Raw genomic sequence first — 19,997 nt, 5'->3', positions numbered from 1 at the left:
CTAGGTGGGACCATTAACCCTTTAGATAGGCCTGTGCAAAAAAAGGCTTAGTTTCTGGCTTGTATATGGAGTTATATGGAGTATAATAGCAAATTATAGTGTGTGTGTGTGTGTGTGTGTGTGTGTGTAAGAGAGAGAGAGAGAGAGAGAGAGAGAGAGAGAGAGAGAACGAGAGGGTGTGAGAGAGACCTTTGTGCACTTACCTTGATGTACAGTATCTGAAAAAAATCCAAATATGCACCTCATGCTCTCAGAACAACATGGAGTAAACATAGAAAAAGAAGTGTGTTTATGCACCTGCTGCCTTTTGATGGTGAAAAGTAAAGATGGCCTATATGTGAAATGCTTGTCTTTTCTTGATGGTAAAGCCAGTTTAAAACCTTAAAATCCTGTAAATAAATTGCATCAAATTTATGAACAATGTATTATGAACCAAAATGCAATACCAACTTCAAATAAGCTGCAGCTCGCTGGAGGGGTCACGCTACATAATCATTTCTAAAACTTTGGTACAAGACAAGCCCTGTCTCGTGTTGCTTGCTGCTCTTCTCACCATTAAATGACCAGCACGATAGCATGCAAGTGTTTAAATCCACGTACTTTGCTTTTGTTTAGTCTATTCGCTTGTTAAGTCTGACGTCACGTAGCAGCGCTTCCGTGTCCAAACGCTCTATCAGTTAAAACGAGAAAACAAAAGGTGCTAATATAAACTCACAATGTGATAGAATACTAGCGAAAAAGTTATAATCTTAACCTTTAACTCCATACCGAAGTCCCAGATAGCCAGACAATGAAAATATAAATATAAAAAAAATATATAAAAATTATTTGTGTTTGGGACGCTGTGAGCATGGAGACTGTAGTGTATATCGTAAATTTGAAAGCGTTTAGCTTAAATTATCAATATGAATAAACAGTGCTCATAAACGGCTGCTGAGGTCGTATTCTCAAGTGAAGCGAGTTGAGGCCTGGACCCGGAAACAGCGCTTCTTACGTCATCACTTAACAACCGAATACTTTCACCACCATTAAAAGGCAGCAGGTGCATAAATACACTTTTGTTTACTCCATGTAGTTCTGAGAGCTGAGGTGTACATTTTGATTTTCTGAAATACGTCAAGGTAAGTGCGCAAAGGTCTCTCTCACACACTCTCTCTCTCTCTCTTTCTCACACACACACATACACACACAATATAATATGCTGTTTAACTCCATATAGCTTCATATACAAGTCAGAAACTAAGCTTTTTTTTGCACATGCCTATCTAAAGAGTTAATGGTCCCACCTAGTGATCAACTGTAAAAATAACAAATGTTACCTCTTCTCAACAGGGAAAACCACCAACAATCAAGAATCTCACACACACACAAACACTATAATTTGCTGTTATACTCCATATAACTCCATATACAAGCCAGAAACTAAGCCTTTTTTTTGCACAGGCCTATCTAAAGGGTTAATGGTCCCACCTAGTGATCAACTGTAAAAATAAAAAAATGTACCTCTTCCCATAAGGGAAAACCACAAACAATCAAGAGTGCATGATTATATGGTGTCATGGCTTTGCAATCAAAAAATGTCATTATAATGGAAGTCAATGGGGCAAAAACAGCCACCAACAACAAATTAGGGAGAAAAAATTAAAATCTAATGCTGCACAAAAACTAAAAATGCATCAAAGCCAATGTTGCTACTAATCTTTGACATGCCCAAGTTATAAAAAGTAAAAAAAAAATCCAGCCACAATTACACAATTGAATCTAATACATTTTTACAGCAGTTTAATTGAGTGGATGTTCTCATCCCGAACATACCGAAAGGGTAGTGAATTTGAACAATCCACAAGGGTTAAGGTTATGCCTCTGCAGCAGACAGAGTTGTTTTGTGGGCACATGATTTGAGATGTACGAGTTAATAAAGGGGTGCCTATTAACTATTTCATCAATCCCAAATAGCTAAAATCATGTCCCAGCCTATATTTTCTCATTTTCAGTTGGAAATACATTAGATTTTGAAGTCAAATTCATATTAACATTGAGATTTATTCATCTCCTAACTTGGTAACATTCTGATGTGCCATTGAAAAAATTCCACTAAGCAGACTCAAGATGAACATGATTAACGTTCATCATAACACTCTGCCCAGGTCAGCTTTGGCTTTGATTAATGAGGGTCCTTAGAGTATCCCAGTAGACCAAAATATTTAGATTTTCCTTACTCTCTGACGTATGAGATTCAGCGTCAATGAATCTAATTTGTCTCACATTGGTCTCATGTTAAACCCAGTAGTTTCAGAGGGGGTTTACATATCTAGTGTTTTTCCTTTCTTGATTATCCTCTAAAATTAAATTCTTCAGTAACAATCTAATAACAATCATAAAGGAATAATTAAGTGACTGGTTGGGAATACCAAGTTAGGAAAAGGATTGTCAGCACAGAAGGGTTCAGTTTTAGAGAGTCGGACTTGTAACCCGAAGGTCACAGGTTCAGTCTCAGTTGTATTGATTAAATGCAGAGCACCAATTCAGAGTATGGGTTACCATACTTGGCAAATGTCATGCCTTTTTTTCCCCTTTTGTGCAGGAATATTCTTTAATTAAATGACCTGATTTCTTGTGAATCAGAAATGCATCATTACATTCATTCACAGTTACCATCACAGCTGGGGGTGCATGTCCAACATACCGATCTGTGATCTCTATGTCTAGGCAGAACCTCCTGTCAAGAGTGTCTGTGGTTTTGCGGACACAAGACTTGATTGTAACAGACTCGGTCTCACCCTGAATGGATACAGAACATTCTGTGAACAGCAGATCAGCTACACATTTAAGAACCATGCCATTATCACGACTAATGTGTCAAGTGCGAGGATGATTTACAAGCTTCCCGCCTGATCTCTGGTCAAACGTCTTCATGTGTAGAATTTTCTGTTCTTTGACAAGCGTGCAATAGCGTTTCACCCAGCTGGATCCGAAAGGAGGAGGTCCTGTGGAAACAGCGATAACTATCAGCAATGCAACCAGCAGATAACAGGCATCCCAGCGTTACATCATAAAATTGATTTTGCGTACGTTTCTCCTGTACGTAAAGATAGCCCTCACTGCTGATGGGGCTGGTCTGTCTGTATTCCTGTGGCGACTCTTTGATTCTCTTCAATAACTCGTACACCTCAGAGCGTGTGCCCTCGAAACGACTCCGTGTCTGAAAGCAGAGGCACAAACATAACAAAATCAACAGTGATGTTCAACAGATTCTGTAAGAGCCTGGTAACTGGGAATCCACTGAGATGAGTAACTTCCAAGTACATTCTAAAAATCCCATCAAGCTAATCTAAGACCCATGTTTTCAAGGTTATACATCCTCAGAACTCTGACCCTGACCATCACAACTGGTTTTTAACTGATTGAAAACAAAACACCATTGGGGATATTGACGTGGTCCAATCAAATAGGACAGGGGAGGGAAGTCGGCTCTCAAACTTCCGACTTAGAAGTTAAACAATGGAAGGTCAATGCAAACAAAGGCCTTTAAGTTTCCCTTGGAAGCCTTGGTCCTCAAAAAGCTGCTGTATCCTGTCTCAGTAACTCTCTTTCCTTGTCACTCTGCAAGTTAATAGTGTAAACTAGAAGAAGACTGATAAATCTTGGAGAATCTCTTGGAGAGTTGTTGGAAATGTGCATTAAAAATTATTTGAAACAAATAAATCATTTACAACTAGATCTAAAGTTTTGTATTAAAGTGAAGAATATTATTACATTTTTACTTACATTTTGAATGTTGATTTGAAGGGCTTTTTTATAATGGTCAAAGTCTTTGGCCAACTCATATCCCTGATGATAGAAAGTGAATACAGTCTGAAAGAATGCCAGCATCTGTACGAGAGAAAGAGAGGGAATTAGAGAAATGACTAAATTATTAATATTCTTTGGGACGGGTATTCTCGAGTTTATATAATCAGTCGTAATGTCTAAATCCCTATCCGGTATTCAATTCGAAGCAAAAGACAGTTTCACTTAGAAAGTCACACAGGTGTTCATAAACTGGAAAAGTGAATGTAAATATCAGGTAAATATTTGCTTAAGATTCCATAGAAAGAATACTAATTTGCTTATGCAATCTATCGAATTGTGTGTGCACAAAGTGAATTAGTTAGTTAGAATACTTGCTCTACTTGTAAATGTCTTGCACACACCTATATTTATAAAAGGATCTTGTATGTGGTGACTGAACCAAATGTAACCATGACTCACCTACAGCTCTCACTAAATATTCTACTTCATTTAATAATTTGATTTAAGGTAGGCTTACAGCTCAAAAGTTTGGGGTCAATGGTTTAATGTTTAATTAAATTTTTTAACGAAATTTATATTTTTATTCAACAAGGACACATTAAACTGATTAAAAGTGACAGTAATGACTTTTACATTGAAAAAGTTTAGGTAACAATTTACTTAAACCTTTATGTATATTGCATAATAAAGGTGTTTATAATGTACACTGTTATGCATTATATCTTTTCATAAATAATTGTAAACACAATGTAATATTTGTAGGGTTGTTTTTCATGCATTTTAGTGAATTATACTTTTTTTTTTTTAAGGTGGAACAACAAATATTATAAGTATTATTATGTGTGCAGTTACAATTATTCACGCGATCATACAATGCATTATAGGGTGCATTACAAAGCATTATTGATGCAATAAAAACTACTTTTATAATGCATTATATGTAAAGGTTATAAGACATGTAACGTGCTACCAAAAAATCTAATTTCATACAAATTAATATTTAAATTCATCAAATAATCCTAAAAATGTTTCATGGTTTCCACAAAAATACTAAGCATCACGTTTGTTTCCAACATTGATAACGATAAGAAATGTTGACCATGTGATACTGAAGCCCTGAGTAATGGCTGCTAAAAATTCAGCTTTGCCCTGATAAAAATATTAGGGTCATAGGAATTTAAATTGTGATAATATTTAACAGTGTTTTGGTCAAATAAATGCAACCTTGGTAAGCATAAAAGACTTTCACAGATCTTACCAATCCCAAACTTTCAAATGGTACTGTATATATGGTAACAGTTGACAATATTATTATAATTTAACTTATCTGTGTGTACATAGTGTCCAGTTATCATTTTATAACTAAAGGAATTCTTATTTTTTTTAATCAGTTTTGCATAATATTTGCCTACAACATGACAAAGAGATATTATTATTAAATTCCAAACATAGCCCTTATTTTTACTATTCTGTTGATGCTGCTAGTGGTGCAGAAATTACACACAACAACTTGAATACTTGTGAAATAGTGTATATGTACAGTATACACAGAAATGTATACTTGTAACATTTATTCTGGAGAAGCAGCATTGAAAGTGAATTTCAGTAAATGTGTTTTCCTTCTTTTTTTTTTTTTTTTTGGTAAGTGACAGCATACCAGATGTTGTCAATGGCAAAAAAGTCAGCAAACAATGTTGAAATGAGTCAAATTGAATGACAATCTGGACAAAAGGTCCTGCACTCACAGGCTCGACACACTCAAACTTCTTCCTCTCCTGTATCTCCTGCAGCTTGCAGACATACTCCAGGGATGACTCCTGAAAGTGCTGCCTCATCGCTTCCACCGACATGTCTGCCTGAAAGACAGACAGCTTGAAAAAACTACTGTAACACTTGAGATGAAAAGGTCCAAGGTAATGGAGAGAAATCATCACATAAAAATTCAAGCTGTCTGTCCTGCATTTACCTGAGCGTGTGTTGCCTGCTTTTACAAAATAGACGGCCTTATTCTGAAAATGTAATATTTGAAAACCAAGAAACAGCTTGGATGATGTAAGTGTGAAAAGCTTTGTCTGAAATTTAAACAGTGCTAAACACCAACCATTGTAATATAGTTATTAGGTGTGCAAATACAGTTAAATACAGTGCATCACACTGACATCTCTTAGCAACATTCCTTGACGATCTCACAAACATTTCAATGCGAGAATGAATTCCTAAAGCTGTTGTTCTGTGCGTGTTAAGCATTCTGGTGCATATGGAAGACAGGAACAACTCAAATGTATGCACCTGACATCCCGATAACCACAGTTTCTTGTAAACAAGAGAAATGGATGCCAGCAGTGTAACCCAAATGGTGTTTGTAACATTAGCTAGTTCCTAATATATCAATACTTGATGGAGATATAATCATCAGATTTTTTTTTTGTATTGTATTTTCTTGTAAACTGCCAGATTCACTGTTTTGTGTGTTATCATCAAGCTCATGCATTAAACAGTGTGCCTTTTCTTGATTGCATATGTAGGACAGGTGGGAGAGAGACAGCATAAACAAAACAAAACACTCATCCCTAAACGTATCTGGCTAGTGACATGTGAACATGGCCCATGATAACTCAAGTGTCTTATGAATTTGTGCATAACTGAGTTGTCCCTGGTGTTCTTCAACATTTCTAGGAATCACGCACACCAGTCTGACTCAATATAGCCCAATGTTAAAACCACTGCCCTTGACCCAAACACACACGTCATACGGTCCGCAGTAACATAATGGCCCACCATAAAAATATCAACAGACTCCAGTGCTTTTTATGCTCAGTGTATACAACATATAGGCATGATGGGCATGCCATAAAAGGTTATGTTCCCCCAACATCACTGGATCAAGCTTTACGCTGGATAATACACTGCACTCTTTCACTTTCCCAGCGTTAGAAGGGATTTAGGCTTTATAAATATGGTAGAAATAAATAACAACAGACTTCAAAACATATAAAAAGCACTGCACCAAAAGCAAAAGTTCCCTCACTATGAGCGCAATAAACACTTTTCTAAAGAATACAGCAAACCATTGACCTTAAAGTAACATTTTTAATGTATTTCTTTCTGAGAAACAGAAGGAAATAACCATTTCTGAAAATAGTTTGCGTTACACATCCATCTTGTGTGTGGGAAGAATGAAATGTGAAGTACCTCCTGTAATTGTGGCTCCTTCTTCTTTGCTGACATGTTCAAAAGTTTCTCTAGTGAGCTGTAGTACTTCTCTGTTTCCTTCTCGTACCTCTTTCTCTCTGCCTGAAGATAGCATGAGAACATATGAAATGGAGGAACATACTATTTTTAATACGAGAAGCAAGTTTGGTTTCAATAAATGTACAGTTTTCCATCTGTTAAATGCAATATCCTAAACGTGAGAGATGACGGGTAGAGCTATGCTTTTACCTTTGCTGAGCCGAGCTGCTCTTTCCGAAACTGTTCTAAAGGCTTCATCAGCGTCTCTGTGATGTTTCTCATCTGTGAAAAGAAAATCCATTGGATAAAGGATATTTGATGTACATCATTTAATGTATTTTTATCGAACATTACCAGTAACGGGATGATTTCCTTTAATCAAAACTTGCACAAACACATTCTGGGTTTTAACTGTAAATGCCAATAAAGGTGTCATCATTCCATCACCCGAGGCGAAACGGTTAATTTAGCCATCTGACATTTTGAAACAAGTATTCCCTAGAAATGAATAGACCAACACAGAAATGCAGGAGAAAAAGAAAAATATATATATATATCCTAAGTCTACTCTGAGAGTTAGTAGACATGTAGTTGCAAATTTGTGAAAATGTATTGACGTAGTTGCAAAGTTACTTATAGTTAGCAGAATGTCTAAAGTGGACTATCAAAATAAGGTGTGACCAAAAAAAAGTTTTGTATACCCAGAGAAACTTACAAAATAATTTATTATAAAGCAGTCTGAGTCAAAACAGCCAACTGCTAAAACCACTGCACTTGACTCAAACACACACAAAATCATGTATCATATATTATTTCCATCACCAGTTTTGTGTTTGCCCACAACAGTTTTCTTGGGTTAACACAAAACATCTGTGGAAGATTGCAAAAGTTTCAGGGAAATGCAAACAATTTGTGAGCAAATGCAAAGTGTTATAATTCTTGCAGGGGCTTTGTACAATAGTATGTATGCAGTGTTGCACAATTCTATTATGTTGTTTTCTAAGTAAATGATTTTACTTTTGACGTAAATGAACAAGCCTGAAGTTCAGGAACATGTTTCCAAATCTGCAGCAATAAACAACATTCATTGAGAATTCAAAAGAAAGTAATCATTTTCTAAAGCCCATATTTTAACAAGAAGGCTTTCACAATGTTTATTATTATATAAAAACATATGTTTGCAAATGAGGTAATAAAAGAAAGAAAGCCACTGTGTGAGTGTTGTTACTCAGAATGCTCTGCCACTGCTCTGTGATTACTCTGTCAGGGCCTGTAGGCTCCACCTCTTCCACGCATGCCTTCAGTCTGCCGAGGAGCCGCAACATCATTGGCCTGCTGCAGAGTTATGAACGGGTTGGGCTCAAAACAACTGTCAGCTGTCGCACTTTTAAGTCATGGGCAGGCCCTTTGGCTCTCTAATGTTACGTACTAAATAAATACTAACATGACCTACGGTACATGCAACATGAGCCCTTTCTACCTAGATGGCTAACCTTGCATTAGATTGAAAAGCCTCTCATACATTAAAAATGCAAAAAATCATGTGAAGGGAGGATCTGTTACAGTAATAGGCAAAACTGATTTTTAATGCCTTTTTTAAGGAATCAAATTTATTTTTTGTACACATTTTACACTGTAAAAGCAATTTGCAAATGAATTAAAGAAAATATGGCTATTAGTCTTTGAAATATGTAGGACTTAAATCAGTTGCTATTAGATGTTCAACCAGAGGGTTTGAAATAGGGGGGTGCGATATGATGATTTTTGATTGTGGATGATAAAAATGTCTCCACGATCTGCTTTCGAAGAAATATTGTAGTATAATGCTACAGTGCACATTCTATCAGTTGCAGTTCTGGCGCCTCCGTCTCAATATGCTGTAGAACAAAGACTAAGGGACTTAGTGTACATACATACATTCACATCAGTGTTAACGTCGCGGTAGAGTTACTCTCACAGGACACTGCACTTATTCGCAGTCACAAAAGTACATTCTTTGCCTTTCCGGTTAAATGTTTTGTTCACGCGCTGGCCTGACGTGCGCTTTTTCCGTCCACTAAAAAGCCTGTCAAACAGCGCCTGATTACTAAACTAAGTTATCTTTTGCACAAATACTGTCAAAACACAAAAGATTTATATATACAGTAATGGCCAAAAGTTTTGGCAGTGACATAAATTTTGTGACAAGAAAACAAGAAAACAATGATTGGAAGCTATTCTTCCCTCTTTTTATAGCAATCAGTCTGCTCTTACAATCTAACTATTATAGTGCTTTTATCTGACTAGTATTCATTCACACTTTCACATGTCCTGCTGATGTGATTAGTCAATTAATGTTATCTGGTCATTTTGTGTCAGGATCAAAAAACAGTGAAATTAGTTTTTTGGTGAAAAGTAAATTGTTATGGTCAATGAAGCATTTAGCAATTATTTAAAATGTATCTGATCACTCTGCACAGTAATCTAAAAAGATTGTGAATGAACACAGCTTGAGCAGCAAACTTTGCGAAACACAAAATTTATGTCACTGCCAAAACTTTTGGCCATGACTGTAGACTTAGTTGGCTATGTCTAAAATTAAAGTAAACAGTTGAGCGAAAAACTGATACATGCCTGTAGCCTATATTAGATGTGCAGGTGTTAAAGGGACAGTACTAAACATGCAGGGACAGTTCACCATAAAATTTAATTTCTCTCATTATTTACTCACTCACGTTAACCCAAAACCTGTATAAATTTACTTATTGTGCTGAATATAAAAGAAGAATTTGAAGAATGTGGGTAACCAAACAGTTGGTGGTCCACACTGACTTAGATAGTTGGAAAAGAAAAATATGGAACTGTTTGGTTTTCCACGCTCCTCAAAATAGCATTTATGTTCAGCAGAAGAAAGAAACTCATACAGGTTTAAAACAAATTTTGAGTGAGTAAATGATGGCATACAATTAAAACACTATGACACAATTTATATATATATATATTTGTTCATTCAATTTCTTGAATGCTCCTGCTAAATACATTTGCACCTGAAAGTAAAGCACTGTTTGTTTTATTTTTATGTATAACAGTGTAACGTGTATCTTTTTTCTTATTTTTTAAAAACACAGATAAAATAATGACAAATATTTTTATCTTCGCCCACTTTGGCCTAAATATCTGCTTTTCTTTTTCTTTTCTTTTTTCTGTCTTGAAAGGCATTGTCTTTATAATAGGGAAATTAGTTTGGCTGTAATGCTCAAACAACTTGCAAAGCAGTAAAACCAACATGACAAAGAATCGTGATCAAATCGTGAATCGTGATATTTCAAAAAAATGTGATGATATTTTTTTTCATATTGGCAACCCCTAGTTTGAAAGTACAGTTAATGAACAACTCATTTAGGGTGACAAGACTCAACATAAACAGCCTTCTTGTGTAATCACAGAAGTCATTGAGACAGAGGACACAAATAACTGATGGCAATGTAACTCACTTCCTGTGACTCAAACAGTGCTGAAGCATGCAGGGACAAACAGACGACTGATGTCACTTTATAAAATATGTGTTGACCTCAGTGTTAAGGCTGATTTTTGTGTTTGGGTTTTTCTGTTTTTCATGCAAATGACCATGATAAAAAAAAAAATCTAAATATATCTAACTATATATATTATATACACACACACACACAGTACAGACCAAAAGTTTGGACACACCTTCACATTCAAAGAATTTTCTTTATTTTCATGACTATGAAAACTGTAGATTCACACTGAAGGCATCAAAACTATGAATTAACACGTGGAATTATATACATAACAAAAAAGTGTGAAACAAATGAAAATATGTCATATTGTAGGTTCATCAAAGTAGCCACCTTTTGCTTTGATTACTGCTTTGCACACTCTTGGCATTCTCTTGATGAGCTTCAAGAGGTAGTCACCTGAAATGGTCTTCCAACAGTCTTGAAGGAGTTCCCAGAGATGCCTAGCACTTGTTGGCCCTTTTGCCTTCTGTCTGCGGTCCAGCTCACCCCAAACCATGTCGATTGGGTTCAGGTCCAGTGACTGTGGAGGCCAGGTCATCTGGCGCAGCACCCCATCACTCTCCTTCTTGGTCAAATAGCCCTTACACAGCCTGGAGGTGTGTTTGGAGGTGTCAATTGTCCTGTTGAAAAATAAATGATGGTCCAACTAAACGCAAACCGGATGGAATAGCATGCCGCTGCAAGATGCTGTGGTAGCCATGCTGGTTCAGTTTGCCTTCAATTTTGAAAAAAAACCCCAACAGTTTCACCAGCAAAGCACCCCCACACCATCACACCTCCTCCTCCATGCTTCACGGTGGGAACCAGGCATGTAGAGTCCATCCGTTCACCTTTTCTGTGTCGCACAAAGACACGGTGGTTGGAACCAAAGATCTCAAATTTGGACTCATCAGACCAAAGCACAGATTTCCACTGGTCTAATGTACATTCCTTGTGTTCTTTAGCCCAAACAAGTCTCTTCTGCTTGTTGCCTTTCTTTAGCAGTGGTTTCCTAGCAGATATTCTACCACGAAGGCCTAATTCACACGGTCTCCTCTTAACAGTTGTTCTAGAGATGTGTCTGCTGCTAGAACTCCGTGTGCCATTGACCTGGTCTCTAATCTGAGCTGCTGTTAACCTGCGATTTCTGAGGCTGGTGACTCGGATGAACTTATCCTCCGAAGCAGAGGTGACTCTTGGTCTTCCTTTCCTGGAGCGGTCCGCATGTGAGACAGTTTCTTTGTAGCGCTTGATGGTTTTTATGACTGCACTTGGGGACACTTTCAAAGTTTTCCCAATTTTTCGGACTGACTGACCTTAATTTCTTAAAGTAATGATGGCCACTCGTTTTCCTGTACTTAGCCACTTTTTTCTTGCCATAATACAAATTCTAACAGTCTATTCAGTAGGACTATCAGCTGTGTATCCACCTGACTTCTGCACAACACAACTGATGGTCCCAACCCCATTTATAAGGCAAGAAATCACACTTATTAAACCTGACAGGGCACACCTGTGAAGTGAAAACCATTTCAGGTGACTACCTCTTGAAGCTCATCAAGAGAATGCCAAGAGTGTGCAAAGCAGTAATCAAAGCAAAAGGTGGCTACTTTGAAGAACCTACAATATGACATATTTTCAGTTGTTATGTATATAATTCCACATGTGTTAATTCAGTTTTGATGCCTTCAGTGTGAATCTACAATTTTCATAGTCATGAAAATAAAGAAAACTCTTTGAATGAGAAGGTGTGTCCAAACTTTTGGTCTGTACTGTGTGTGTGTGTATATATATATATATATATATATATATATATATATATATATATATATATATATATATATATAAAACGTCTTCAGGAAAGCTGCAAAGCTACAGTACTGTGCCAAGTTTTAGGCACTTGTGTAAAAATGCTGTATAGTGAGGATGCCATCAAAAATAATGCCATAAATAGATGTTATTAATTAACTTCTATTAACTTAACTAAATTAAATCAACATTTGGTGTGACACCACTATGCGTTCACAAAAACTTTTGTCCTAGGTGCACTTGCGCATTGTTTTTCAGGTAGCTTTGCAGATAGGTTTCTTGAAGTGTCTTGTAGACATTGCCACAGTTTTTCTGGATTTAGTTTGTTATGTTTCTTCATGTTATTCCAGACAGACTGATGATGGTGAGATCAGATCTCTGTGTGGGGCACTGGCTGTTGTAAGACTCCTTGTGCAAACATAAATCTCACTGGATTATTACAAGTAATGGCAAAAATTATGTTTGGAAATGTAAACTAATATTTACTACTGACACACTACAGCAAAAGATAGAAATAACTGACTTATAACCATTTTTTGATGGTGAAAATACTAGTGGGCTAGTATATATATATATATATATATATATATATATATATATATATATATATATATATATATATATATACAGTATTGTATATTAAAAATAAATGAATAAATACATGTTTGTATGTGTGTGTGTGTGTGTGTGTGTGTGTGTATATATTTATTTATTTATTTATTATTTATTTTTAAGCCGGCAAGAATTTTATTGAAATTTAAAACAGATTATGTTTTTAATGCAAGTCTCAACTGGTTGTGCTCACCATCAGATCTCTTTGGTCTTCCAAGTTTCTAAGAAAGGAGGAGAATTCTTGCAATGATTCATCTGAAATGGCACACATGCAGACAATGAGCAAAGTTTATCTATGCATGATTATTTACATATTTCTCAGCATGTGAGCCACCTGTCTGAAACAAACAGATGAATCACCAACAGTTCATACGGCCAAATCTCACCCACGTCACAGTAGTAGCCAAGTATTAAAATAAAGGCAAATGTATGCATGTACGCAGATGAAAATATGCAAGAAAAAAAATATAAACTCACCAATGCACTTCTCATCATCAGTTTTGGCATCGCCGATGTATTCAAATTTGAACTCGCCCAGGCACTGAGCAAACTTCTTCTGGGCCAATGAAAGCTCTGTAAATCAGAGACAAATCAGAGAGTTAAACATTTTAAATCCAAAAGCAAATGAGGAATTGCTTTATTTGTGGCTGTTTAAGTGTTTCCATTATTGTAATTCAGAAATGTGTGCCACAGTCACATATTAACCTAAACTGGCGTTCAAAAGTTTTGGGGTCAGTTTGTTTGTTTATTTATTTTAGGGCTGTGACGGTCCCAGTGACAACCGCATCACCACAGTGATCTATTGCCACTGGCGGTAGCGTTCATTTTTATACAAGTGTAATAAAAGTAACAGTTGTTGTTTTATTTAGATTATAAGTCTATGCTAATTCACAGATGACCTCAAACACCATACAGAGTTTCCTTTAGATCATGCTTTAGATTTGAGCGCAGGAAAACACAAGTTATTCTGCATTCAGCAAATTGATTTCATGTTAAGCAATGGACCTTTTTGAAAACCTAATTATACATCGCCGATCTGGAGCCATCTCCATTCATTTCACCCAACTGCTGTCGTAGTGTATTCAAGTTCCCGTGATCGCAAATGCCCGGCTGCTCAGGTTTGTATTGGTGAGGCTTTCTCCAAACTGTCCATAATACAGCGGTAATATATATATATATATATATATATATATATATATATAACACCGCACCACTGATGGTAGTTGGTATATTAACACTGTGGTGGTGAAAATCTGCCACAGTCACCAATGATTTCTGAAGGATCGGTGAAGATTGGATTGGACTGTTCAAGCGGTGACGTGACCTTAAACATTAAAGACAAACACAATCCTTTTGTTGAATCTTACTGGAAATATTTGGAAGACATTGTCCTCTATTCAGGAGCACAGAAAAGCATTCCCAAAGAAAAGCTTAACAATACCACCCATTCATATATAGGAGTTGGTCTTGGTCATAATGAAAGTTATGCTCTGCAAACATCCTGCAGGACTCTTATGTTGCCAAGATCAATCTGAAGGAGCAGGTGTTGATAGATATCAAGAATTTCCCCTCAATCTGGAAAGCCCAACGAAAAAAAAGATGAGGGACTTTGCCTGGAACATGAGGCTGGGAGTGGATTTTTGAATCAGATGGAGCAGATTTCAGTCTGTGGATTCCCAAAGGATGATCCCGATATAAGTGAACTCTACTGTGGTCCGTGGGACAGAGTGCTGGGATATTTTAGGGCGAACACTATGAGCGGTATCCAGCACTGCAGTGTTGTAAACATCGACAGCTGAGCCTGTCAGTGTGAAATGAGCTGGCACCAGATTACTCATCACATCTTCTCCTGCTTACTACGTCGGTGTTTAACCCTCAGTAGAAATCATGATATGGGGGCACATAGACAGTATTAGTATTGGGGTTTAAAGGGGCAGGGGCTTGAGCCCCCCTAACTCTTAAACCGCAGCCGTCCACACATCTGTAAAAATAACATCTGTCCTACGATGTCTCTGATATCACATTTACTGTACACAGAGGAGGCTAAACAGCTAATTCTAGTGGGTGTTAGGAAGGGCAAATGGCAGCCAGTGGGCACTGAATTAAATCAACTCATTGTTTGTTGAGCTTCTGATCCTTCAAAAAGACTCAAAATAGAAGTGACAGGAAACTGTATTCTTTCCTTTCTTCCACATTTGTGTGAGGTAGGCATCATTCTGTAAACATGAAGACGTGGCTGTAGAAGTTGCCACATGTTACAACATGCAATACATAGTGAAATCCAAAACTAAATGTGCCAAGAAGAATGTAAGCAGATCAGACTGTGGCTCAAAGGAAATCATAAATCTAAAATGTTTTTGACATTATAAATATATACGTCAATATAAATTATCATTTTTATACAACTCTACATATCAGGGCTTGCAAAAAAAAAAAAAAAAAAAAAATCCCTGGTAGCTCTTTGTGCAGCCACTTGTCAGATTTTGGTAAAAAAAAAAAAAAATAATAATAATAATAATAATTTGTATATATATATATATACACACACACATACATACATACATATATATATATATATATACACACACATATATACATACATACATACATACATATACATACATACATACATTATATATATATATATATATACTTGTAAAATGATAAACATCACACATACTATTTTACTATTAATAACTATTTTACTATTTTGTAATATTGAGCCTGTTATAATTTTGACAAAACCTCTTTAACCAGCCAGATTTCTAGGATCCAAAATTGAACACTAGTCAATAACCAAATAAGATTAAAAATAAGATTTGTATGTGTGAGTTTGTAGCCAGTTGGCTTAACTGTATAACTATTATAAAAACTGCCATGGGGTTCAGCTGCAGAATGATAATTTGACCCTCGATAATGTATGACCTGAACAAGTACATTTAAAGACTATGGAAATGAATACACCAATCTTCAAATCTTCTATAGCTAAGCAACGTCAGCTGACAAACACGTTTAGAAACTTGAGAAGTGGTCTATCCGGTATGCTCTGGACCCTAAACAACAACGCTGACCCAGCAGAGTGCAGGCACAGATAGGACAGTCAGAGACCTGACTCATGGCATTGAGATCTGCTGCTCACTCATTGGTGCGACACGTTGAATTGCTCAAACTTGATAAACCCACACATTCTGATGAGTTCCTCCCATGCTGTGTGCAGCCATGCAAGACAGATCAAACGGTACACAAATTACAAAACAGTGAGAGGTGTGTATTGTAAAGAGATGCATGTGAGTAAAATGAGTATTACACAATTTAGCCTGAGACAGTGTCTTGTGTGTGTGTGTGTGTGTGTGTGTGTGTTTGTCATGTTTTGGCAGCAGTAAGTCTAAATTTGAGTACAGAAAGAAAGCTTTGTGTCCTTAAATGCAGTTATTAGTCAAGATATTAATTAGTCCAATGTTTCCAATGTTAAGGAACTTGGAAACATCGGTGATGTCTTGTGAAATAGTCAGTTTTTGTGGTTAGACATTTGTGTGTGTGTGTGATATGGCTATAGAGCAGCATTTACAGTAAGACTATAAACATTACGTAAATTATGACCATTTTCTTTTTTAGAATAATTATTCCTTGAAAGGGTGTCTTTGGTTTTAAAGTCACTGGTGCAGCAAGCCTCGTAGTTTCATTTATCAGCAGTGTGTCTTTACTCTCATTTGAAAACATAATGTCACTTTAAATACAGGCCTCTGTGTTTTAAACTAAAATACGCATCTCTGCCAGTGCCTCTGTTTTGACAATAAGGCACCAAACCCGTATTTACCAACTCCGTAATATATAGGTTGACACGACAGAGATGTCAGTTTCCTGGAACGAGCGGCTTTTTGCAAACATTTTAAGGTCTACGTAATATATTTGTTATCAAAGCTATGGTGTATTTTTGGTACAGAAAACTCCTCTGACATAAATTTGACTAAATATTTTGCTTGGGTCAGCACCAGGGTTTGGCCGTTCTGAGAGTTTGACCTTAGAATCAGTGTTTCCAGGGCGTGTTGTTTTTGGTTTGTGTTTTCTGAATGCTTCACTGTTGAAGGAATTCCCTCGGATCGACCAGGGAATTTTTAGGGACTGTCAGTGGGCTGAACCTCTGTGTGTGCATGCTGTCCACACGCCTTCTTGGTTTTCCCCTAACAATAACAGATAACCTTTCTGATTGTATATCCTAAGACCCCTTCAGCCACATTCCCTCCAAACTTCCAAAGCAAATCAGTGCTTCAAGAATTCCCAATTAATGATGATTTAGTGGTTTATCTTGGTTCATCTTTAGATCACTGAGAAAAAAGCAGGAAAATGTATTGCTTATCACAGGAAACCACGTTTTTAAAACATCTGTACAGTCAATGTGACGAGACTAAGACTCCTCTGAAACATTTTACTCTGAAGGCATTTAATAAGTTTAAAGGAGTTTACAGTATGACCAAAAGACAGTGCCCAAGAAATAAAGATGCACACACTTCAGCAGCCGAACTGCCTTTGGACTGTAGAAACACACCCTTCCTTAGTCTTAATCACTGCAATCATTCATATGCACTGTGAACCAATGAGTAATGCATGCTAAGAAAACACTTGCCAACTTGTCATTAAGCAAATGCTTATTATCACAAGCAATTTACAGTAATGGCATGGGCAGTCTGAAATACCTTTGTGTGTTTGTGCCTGGGAAAGAGAATTTCAGTAATTCAGTCATTTCAGTTCACGCACAGCCCTTGCATGGGAACAGACCCTAGTGAAGAGACATCGTGATATGAACAACGGATTTATTTTCAAACTGAAATCTCACCGATTCATATTTCAATAACACATAGAAGGCTTCCTTTTTTGAATTAAGAATTAAGATTTTCTGAGCAGTATGGTTTTAATTTACTAAGAAAATCCCCCACTGAGTCACGTACTGAATATAAAACAGAAACTTCAAATGGGGAAGTGATGTCACTCACAGTGACGTCCTGATTAGACCCACATGTGTGTTTAGCTCATGGGGTCACAGAGAATCAATGCTCAGCGTACCTATAAACCAACTAGCCTACAGCATGTTCATATAATTAGTAATCAGTACTGTATTTATGGAGATTTAAGGGAAGACATAGGCTGCTTAGGTCACTTTTCTTTTCCCAATGCCAACAAAATAGCCTGGTTGTGAAGAAGAGTTCTTATCAATTGCTCATTTTTTATATATATAAAGTTTTCAAATTTGGAAATTAACTGTGTTTTTGTTAAGAATTGGTTGTATGGTTTACACTCACATAAGCTGAAGACTGTAATTGTAATACTTCAGGGTAAAAAAGTGTTAATTATATGCTGTGCGGGTCATCCCGTCAATGTGTTTTGCCATGTTGAAATGAAGTTACACCCATGGTGTTTCATCAAATGTCAAATAGAATCACATTCATTGGCTGCCACCTATATAGATATGCTAGTAGTATGATGTGAACAGCAAAAAATACACAGTGGAACACACTTATTACCAGCAGAGGCAACAGGAGAATCAGTACCTGTAGCAGAAGCAGAACAAGTCTGAAGCCAGAAGGTGCTCTAAAGATTTGACACCCAAGGTGATTCTTTTTTTATCAGACACACAAGGGAATGCATTATTGTGTAGACCGCTCTCTAAAAGTATTAGTTTAGTTTACATAAAACACAACAAAAGGCTGTGCATTGTGTAACAAGCTAATGAATGTAGCCTTGATGTATCCTGAAGTAATTTTTTGGGGGGAGGGGTGAAAAATGCAGATCGACCGATCACAGACTCTTCTTCCTTGAGGCGAAAAAGCCAAGCTAGATAAAGCCAGCTCATTCCTTATGATGACGTTCCTAAAAATCAGCACATACAAAGCAGATTTAATCTGTGTAGTGTTGACTTACTGTCTTTGTGAATTTAGCATATTTATAAACATATAAATACTCCACAGCTGATATCCTAATAAATCAATAAATCAAAGTAGTTTTGCTTTGACTGCTTAAAGCATTCAGCTGAATGTACATCATTAGCACCTGCTCAAAACAGATAAGAATCACCAGTTGGCCATGAGAATGAAACTCCAATAAGATTAATATTAATAATGGGACTGAATAAATACCAGTGCAATCTCAGTGTTTTCCGCACAGACATTCCCCAGTGCTCTCAACCAAGTCCTTTTAAGGCATGCTGGGAGAAATCCTGGAAATGGCCAAGAGGCCCATCTCTGCAGTTTTACAGACACAGTCATCTATTACTATAATAATTGAGTTTCAGTTTTCTCTCTTCTATCTGCAAAAAAGTACACAAAGCGACTGAGACCTTTATCAGACTAAACTGTGAGTGCAAGTTAAAAGAGCGCCGAAGTCTCAAGGAGGAAGACCTTCTGTAACAAAAATATGCAATGGGATGTGTATGATGGTAAAAATGAACAGATGGAGATGGCTTTGTAAATGGTAAATGGACTGCATTTATATAGTGCTTTCAACAGACCCCATGGCCATCCAAAGCGCTTTACAAGTTGCCTCCCATTAGAGGTCGACCGATATATTGGGCCGATATTTGTCATTTTTTAATATATCGGCATCGGCCGATATCCGTGTTTTGTAGCGCCGATTTAAAGTCAGGCACGTCGGCGGGCAGCCCCATGTTATTGTTGCAGTGGAAAGTGCTGCTGCGCATGTGAAGGACCCCAAGCCAAAACTTTTGGAAGATTCAACAACAGTCCTTGGGAGTTAAAGGTAGTCAGAGAATCTCACTCTGTAAATGGGGTGGAGAAGTTGTCAGCTCTTACAAACACTGCAGCATGATTGAGGGCTACGTTACTCCGCCCTGCTCACAGACAGCACCGTGCTCGGAGAGACAGCTGTCCTGGAGCTGCCCAGAACCATGAATCACATTTGTTCAGAAGCATGGTTTGATGCAGACAATAGCCAGGTTTCCATCCAACTCATTTGCATTTAGGGATGTCAATATTCGATCATTTCCATGATCGATCGACGTTTAAATTAACGATCAATTAATAACCTTAATACTGCAAA

General features: G+C 37.0%; 1 protein-coding gene across 1 annotated transcript in view; it reads right to left on the bottom strand.

Annotated features, from left to right (window-relative positions):
* Positions 1–19,997, bottom strand: part of arhgap10 (Rho GTPase activating protein 10) — a 69,448-nt gene that overhangs the window by 32,544 nt on the left and 16,907 nt on the right. Inside the window, exons 2-10 of the mRNA XM_059554282.1 lie at positions 13,425–13,520; positions 13,141–13,202; positions 7,234–7,305; positions 6,985–7,086; positions 5,538–5,648; positions 3,769–3,873; positions 3,073–3,202; positions 2,881–2,987; positions 2,687–2,781 (exon numbers count right to left, since the gene is read on the bottom strand). Coding sequence (XP_059410265.1) covers positions 2,687–2,781; positions 2,881–2,987; positions 3,073–3,202; positions 3,769–3,873; positions 5,538–5,648; positions 6,985–7,086; positions 7,234–7,305; positions 13,141–13,202; positions 13,425–13,520 — 880 coding nt within the window. The remainder of the gene's footprint in view (positions 1–2,686; positions 2,782–2,880; positions 2,988–3,072; positions 3,203–3,768; positions 3,874–5,537; positions 5,649–6,984; positions 7,087–7,233; positions 7,306–13,140; positions 13,203–13,424; positions 13,521–19,997) is intronic.

This window comes from Carassius carassius, chromosome 7, assembly GCF_963082965.1.
Source record: "Carassius carassius chromosome 7, fCarCar2.1, whole genome shotgun sequence".
Classification (NCBI taxonomy): domain Eukaryota; kingdom Metazoa; phylum Chordata; class Actinopteri; order Cypriniformes; family Cyprinidae; genus Carassius; species Carassius carassius.
Note: the sequence above shows the minus strand (reverse complement) of the source record. Positions and strands in the feature narration are given on the sequence as shown.